Genomic DNA, 7,296 nt, shown 5'->3' on the forward strand with positions numbered 1-7,296 from the left:
CAATGGTTTGAAACATAACAGTGATGGTGAGGATGGAAGAGGACTTGGCAGCATTTTTTTCCATTATACTTTGGATTGTATGAATTGTAACATACTTGAGGGCACCAAAAATTGAGACAATCTGATAAGAGAAGTCACTTTCCTCCTTGGCTAGAACAAGCTATCGGCTTGTGAAAATTTAGACATCGAAGCTCTGAGGCCTAAAGGTCAGGGAACTGAGGGTGTGCAGAGTTAAAGAAACAGAAATGCTCAGCAACTAAGAATGTGTACCTTTTCTTTTTACAAATTAAAGGGAAATAAAAATTTTTTTAAAAGGAGTTCTCCCATAACAAGATTAACGGTTAAGGTTATTTTGCCACATACATTTGGGATTAAGCACACGGTTTAAAGGAAGGGAGACTAAAACTCTCCCATAGCCACGTCTGTATTTCTCATCGCCTTCGTGTGTGCACTTTTTAAAAAAGAAACATTACACACAGGAGCCCCAAGGCGATGGTACCCGTGGAACAATGCCAGCCTGGAAATCGAGCGGAGACTCTGGTTTTCATTATGTGAATGAGAGGTCATTATTTGAAAGTTTCTTTCCCTCCCTCTCTTTTCTTTAAACCCCACGTCTTCTTGGTCTCCAACCTTCTAGCACATTCATGGCCATTTTTCTCTGGGAGTTTTAAAATTGGGATCATCAAAAAGAGCCAGCTGGAGCCTTCAACTAGCAAATGGAAAGTTTTTGCTGAGTGGATGCCGTTCATATAGATAAACTCTGCCATAAATCACACATTTGCCTATGTGATTATAAAGAGAGCAAGAGACATGGTTTGGAATTCTCCCTCTCTGATTCTCCCACAAAGGCAAGGATCTAGCCTGCAAAATGACCTCGTCAGGGGCTTCACTAATTGGCAAGGAGGTGTGAAACACCAACATGTCTTCATCATTAGCGTTGGGATTGCACGAGAAGGAATCAATCGCACAGTTGAAAATCCAGGGCGTTTATGTCGTTACTGTGGAAGTATGAAAAATGTAAAGTTGTGTACGGGAAATTACCTCTACTTTAGTTCTCGTCTCCCAAAGAAAGGCTTTGAGATAAAATGTGGACAGCTATTTATCAGTTGTGACAACTTTGTTCCTTTATCTACTTTCTCATAAATGAGTAGACCACTAGCTAGGAGGACTCCTTTAGGGCCATGATAAGTTTGTTTAAATTCTTAACATCAACCTCCATGAAAAACAGATCCTCAATGTGAAACCTGGAATGTGTCGTGTTGTTGTTAACTTTTATTTATAGGGGTGGCTGTGTTCATTAGCGATGTGAGGAAGATTGCAGAATCAAGAAGCATCCATTATTGGCTAATCTTTGTAATTAGAAAGATTTCCCTTCCTTATCTTTTGCATGCCTACCTGGGAACAGGCTTAATAAGTCTAGTCCAGACTCTGGGGAATACTTAGGGTCTGAAGAGCCACAGGGATTGCTGACAGTAACAGAGAAACAGGAATTAAAGCCTTCTTATCTCTTGTTCACTTTCTAATGGATTTTGTTGTTTAATTTAGTCTCTTTCTGTGGGCAGATAACTTGACATTTGCAGCTCTGGAGACTTTGAGGTTTCCAGAACCCATCCTTACTGAATTTGCAAATAAAATCCATTTCTTGGCAATTTCAACAACTATTTAATCAATCTTACTTCAGGCCACCCAGTATTTTAAAATTAATGGCCAGGTCTAATTTCTAATAAAGGAGCAAGGTGAACTGGGAAACCTCAGTGATTCTAGACATCCCTATCACAAATAGGGGCCACCAAGTGACACTACAGAGAACATATGTCTGCCGAAAAATCCAAGGACTGCCAGCTAAACTCTGGGGAAATCATAGTGGCTGGTTGGTGAGCGTTCGGCAGCTTGGACCATTAGTACACATGGGCTTTGGGACAAGTGGTAAGCCGCTGAGGTTCTTAGTTTGTCAGAGAAATTTGCTCCACCCAGGGACTCCACAACTTATACCTTTTTAAAATATGAAAAATAAAGACTTCCAAAACACATATGGTTCCAAGGGCTTGGCTTAAGAGATTAAGGACCTGAATCAAATGTTGAAGGTAAAGTTGTTTTTTTCACTTACCCGCTCATTTGAAGCCAAAGTCATTTGGCCAGGGAAAATACCGAAACCATGGATAAGGCTTTAAAGGGGTAACAGCTGCATGTTCTGAGTTGCTCGCATTTTCAATGTAAAGCGAACATCCCCATCAGAACAGAACACCACTCTTCTCTCTGGCAAAAGTAATAAATGAAGCTCAGTCCGATTACCAACATATTGCTTTATTTCTTGGTGGTAGTAAATTAAGGCTTTCTAGGGTCAGACAGCACGCAGTGATTTGCACATTAGAATGAAAAACAATGAGCATTCAGTTTAGCAGGAAGGAAGCACCATTTCAAACAGATACATTTCCCGAGAGCCTTTTGGCTTGGTCTCAAAATCTGTTGAGCTGTTTCCCCAGCAACCTCTGTCAGAGATTCGTACTGCAAGTGGAGCAGAATGGCTGAAGAGAAGGCTGAGAGGAAGGAAGAATCTGGAAAAGACAGAATGGCTGGGCAATCTGTGAAAAGTCTGCTTTGTCTGGTGTTTGGAAGATGAGCTAGCTGGTGTGGTCTAGTGGTAGTAACAAGATTCTAATCAGAAACTCGTTCCCTGAATTGGAAGTGGTTTGGCATGCCCCTTCTCATTCTGGGAGTCTTCAACCAGTTCTCTAGGAAGACCCTCATGCCAAGGGTGAGGGTCCATCCTCTGCAACCCTCAAATGTGACCACTTTATAGTCACAAGTCAGAGTAGGGGAATTGGTCCTTCAGTCTCGTTCCTACTTCTAAGCTCTGTGGCCATCTCTAGATACTGTTACCAGCCAAACAATTCCTTTTCTCTATAGGTACATAACTTGATTGCATGATTAAACTGGTGTTGTTTCACAGGATGCAGGGAGGGTGCCACCTCAGTCTAACTCCGTCTTCCCAACACAAGACAAAGGGGGTGCATGGAGCCTACAGTGGGCGTGCAGTTGTCCAGTGGGATGAGGGCATGACCTGAAATACAGCAGCTGGCTTGGCTGGGAGATCAGAGGTGCTTGGTTTGTATGGTGGAACCCTCCGAGAAGGAATTGAATGAATATTTTCAACAGTGATGGAGAATGGGCTTGCTCAGAAAACAATCTGGGAAGGGTCTTCAATTAGCAAACGGCCATTGAATATCATAAAACACAAGAAGTGGAATTTCTTCCTGCATCCTGATTCTAATCAGGTAAAACTCACAAATGGATTTTGAACCAAACAGGACTCACTGACATTCATATTGGATCATTACTTTAATGTTCGATCCCAAGAGCCTGGTTGGTGGATCAGAGTCTATGTCTATCAATGCTGCCTTCTATTGGTTTGTCTTTGTCTGGAAGTTTTGAGAAGACAGCATTTAAACATCTGCCAGTCTGTCTGGCATTCTTTGAAGGGAAACACACATGGGAGGCACACAAGGTGGCAATTTGCACAATTTAAACACTGACCAACTTGAGTTCCAACAGGCTTCATGTGATGAAGTCGTTACACTAAAGAAATGGATAAAAAAATGTAAAAATGTGATCTGCCTGGCAGAGTCAAGAAAGCCTATGGCTGGCAGGGGTGCCTGATACACTCCACATGTGGAAGGGGAGGACTAGGGAAATCTTGGGGACATGACAAAACTCAGGCTTCATTTGTTAATTAAAAAGTAAGAGGGTCTTGCCTCCATATGAAAACACCTTGAAAGTGCGATCCAACTGTGGATTCTGAGCTCTGCTTGATTAGGGATGCTGTCGAGTGGGGCAATGCTGAAAGCCCTTGTATACAGATAGCCCAGCATCCAGCAGGGCAGAAGGTGATGTGTAGTAGGCATGTCCCCCCAAATGGGGACATAGGTGATGCTGGGATTAGGCCAAGAGGGCATACAGGATTCTTTGCGCACAGATGTCGGCACATGATGTCCTGGAAGCTTGGCCCAGACACACAAGCAGTGCTCTGAAAAGAGGTTGGCATGCTGTTGTTGATTGGCCTCTCTGATCATTCAATTCTCTAATGGGGTGAAACCTTGAGCCACATGATCTCTGCTTCATGCTGGAAGCTGCAGCCCAGAGAGAGACAGGTGAGGCCCACGTCATGAAGCTCATCAGTGGCTGAGCCAGGCAAGACTGTAGGGCTCGTCCTCCACCCTGATGCTCTCAGCTACTGATTCTTCCCAAAACGGTAGGGAAGTTCTTTGGGCATAAAGACGTTTTGTCATTTATTTAACAGGATTTTGCTTGGGTGTGGGAATGAAGAGAATCATTTGGGCCAACCAAGGCCAGAGAGCATCATTGTTCAGATGCTGTGTTGTGTTTGGAATGTGTTGGGGTTGGGGTGTTAGATTTGGGGATGTGGTAGAAGCGAACAACATGACAACTTGTCTGCTGAAGTACATCTTTTATGAGAGGAAAAGAAACCAACTGTCTTCAAGTCAATTCTGACTCATGGGGACCCCATGTGTGTCAGAGGAGAACTATGCTCCATAGGGTGTTCAATGCCTTTTTGGGGGAGAGATGCAGATTGCCAGGCCTTTCTTCTGAGGTACCTCTGGAGGGATGGACTCAACCTCCAAGCTGTCAGTATAAGAGGGAAACTGTCTACAAATTATCTGACATTTCCCACCTCCAAAAAAAAAAAAAAAATTAAAATCTCAAAACAAAACACATTACTATTTACTTAATAAAAACTTGTGTTTTCTTTTCCTTCTTTGACCTTTGTTGCCCAAGAGAAATTAGGGGTCATAAAACAACAACAACAAAGAAACCTCAAACAAAAAGCCAGGATTCCTTTAAAGCTTTGTTTACATGTAGACATATATGGTATTTTCCCTCTTTGATCTTTGTTGCCCAGGAGAAAGTAGGTAACCAACCATGGAAAACAAGATTCTTAAACCTTCCTGGAAGGATAGCAGTGATGGGAAGGTGTCCCGTGCTTACATAAGCTGCTTTTGTGAAAAACCATTTTTGATTTGTTCGAGTTTGTATGGAAAGAAGGACTGGTGAAGGGTGGCTCCTCAGAAGAAGGCAGGGTTAGTGTGCTCGATGACACAACGCTTGCAGTGGCGTTTCACAAAGCGCAGGGCCTCCACCGAGACCTCGCAGTCCTGGACATTGAGCATCTGCAAGTCGAAGCAGTTGGCGGCCACGATCTGCAGGCCCTGGCCCGTGATGCTCTCGCAGGACTTGAGACTGAGCCGCTTGAGGTTGAAGCAGTTCAGGGCTAGGCACTCCAGGCCCGTGTCGGAGACCAGAGGGCATTTGCCGATGTCCAGGGACTTGAGTTTAGCGCAGTTCTTTGCGAGATATTCCACTCCATGGTCCGTGATGCCCTCGCAGCCCCGCGCATTGAGGTAGCGCAGCTTGCTGCAGTACTTGGCGATGTAGCGGATGCCCACGTCGGTGACCCGGCCGCAGTGCGCTATGCTAAGGTACCGCAGGCGGCACTCCAGCTTGGCGATCTCTCGCAGGCCGAAGTCACTGATGAAGCGGCAGTCGCTGACGCTGAGCTCCTTAATGGAAGGGCAGTAGATCATCAGGTAGCGGAGGCCCTCGTCGGTGAGGCGCACGCAGCGGCGCAGGTACAGGTGGGTGAGCTGGGTGCAGTGCGCCGCGATGGTGTGCAGGCCTGCGTCCTCCAGCACGAAACAGTCCGTCATGTCCAGGTAGCGGATGGAAATCTGTTTGCCATGCAAGGGGGACAGTTTAATGGAGGCCTCCCGGGTCAGGCTGATGCAGGTCACTTTGGAGCACCCTACACAGAGAGACAGAAGACAGGCTCAGCGCCTCCGCGGAGAAGGGGGCCGAGCCGGGACCCCAAGCTCATTCCTGCACCCCCACCCTGCCAAGAACCAGTAGTGCCGAGATCCCATAGCTGATTCCTGCTGAGAACCAGGCCACATCGGGATCCCACGGCTGAGGACTGCACCTCTACCCCAACTAGAAGCAGGTTGTCAGGGCCCTACAGCTGATTCTTGCACTTTCCACCCCACCAAGAACAGGGCTGTGCCAGGACCCCACACAGATTCCTGCCTGGCATGGAGTCCTGGTGTGACGCTATAAAATAAGCCCTAGTCTGCAAATCACATGGTCAGCACTTTAAACCCACCAGTTGCTTCTGGAAATCCTATATAGGGTCGCTACAATGGCACACTAACAACCCTGCCAGGATCTCATTGTGGTACTGTGGATAAACACTGAACTGCTAACCACAAGGTTGGTGGTTCAAACCCACTAGCTGCTTTTTGGTAATCCAGTGCAGGGTTGCTATGAATCGATGACACCAATAACAGCAAAGCTAACCACAGGGTTGGCAGTTCAAATCCACTGGCCACTCCTTGAAACACTCTATATGGTAGCTACGAGTCAGAACTGACTTGATGACTCTTAATAACAACTGCAAGAACGGGACTGCACTAAGCTGGTTCCTGCACCCCACACTTCCAAGAATCGCTCCGTGTCGGGACCCCATCCCACCAAAACCAGGGTGCTGGAAACTCATGGCTAATTCCTGACACCTCTATCCATGAAAATGAGGTTGCATAGGTACCCCACAGCTGATTCCTACCCCAATCCATCCCGCTGAGAAGGGGGCCACACAGGCTGATGGGCTAAATATTTTGATTATCTGGCTTAAGAAGTTTCATGGGTATTAGAATCAGAAAAACTATGGCTCCAAATTCCATCTAATACTAGTTGGCTGGCAATGGACAAAGTGATCCTTTCTGAGTATTTCCTTTGTCTTACAATGGACGTGATCACATTCCCATAAAGGTTGTTTTGAAGATGATCAGGTAGTGTGTGTCAATATCTAGTCCTAAGGTGGCTGTTGTTGGTTAAGTGCTGTCAAGTCCGTTCCAATTCATAGCAAACCCGTATAGGGTTTTTGAGGAGCGGCTATTGAGTTTATTCTAACAGTGCCATACCAGGACTGCAGCCGTTAAGTTGGGAGGTTCCAAAAAATCAGCAGAGGTTACTTCTGGTAGCTCCTGGTTGAAGAGAAGGTGTGGGCCATGACTTTGATGCAGCGACAAGAGCACTGTGTTGAGAGTCATACCTGGGACGGGGCATTACACAGAAGCTCACCTTCTCTGAGCCTCAAGATCCTCCTTGGTGAAATGGCAATATGGCTGCCATGCCCTTGAAGTGCCTGGGTGGCAAAAATGTTGTTCACACTGACCACTAACTAAAGCAGTTCGAACTCAACCACTGGTGATGCCAATCTGCTTTCTT

The 7,296-nt window shown here is 45.8% G+C and overlaps 1 protein-coding gene across 1 annotated transcript in view; it reads right to left on the bottom strand.

Annotated features, from left to right (window-relative positions):
- Positions 1-4,946: 4,946 nt before the first annotated feature.
- The window catches only part of FBXL7 (F-box and leucine-rich repeat protein 7), a 585,554-nt gene continuing 583,204 nt past the window's right edge, over positions 4,947-7,296 (bottom strand). Inside the window, exon 4 of the mRNA XM_006876831.1 lies at positions 4,947-5,818. Coding sequence (XP_006876893.1) covers positions 5,082-5,818 — 737 coding nt within the window. The 3' untranslated portion in view covers positions 4,947-5,081. The remainder of the gene's footprint in view (positions 5,819-7,296) is intronic.

Source organism: Chrysochloris asiatica, unplaced genomic scaffold, assembly GCF_000296735.1.
Source record: "Chrysochloris asiatica unplaced genomic scaffold, ChrAsi1.0 scaffold00418, whole genome shotgun sequence".
NCBI classification, from domain to species: Eukaryota; Metazoa; Chordata; class Mammalia; order Afrosoricida; family Chrysochloridae; genus Chrysochloris; species Chrysochloris asiatica.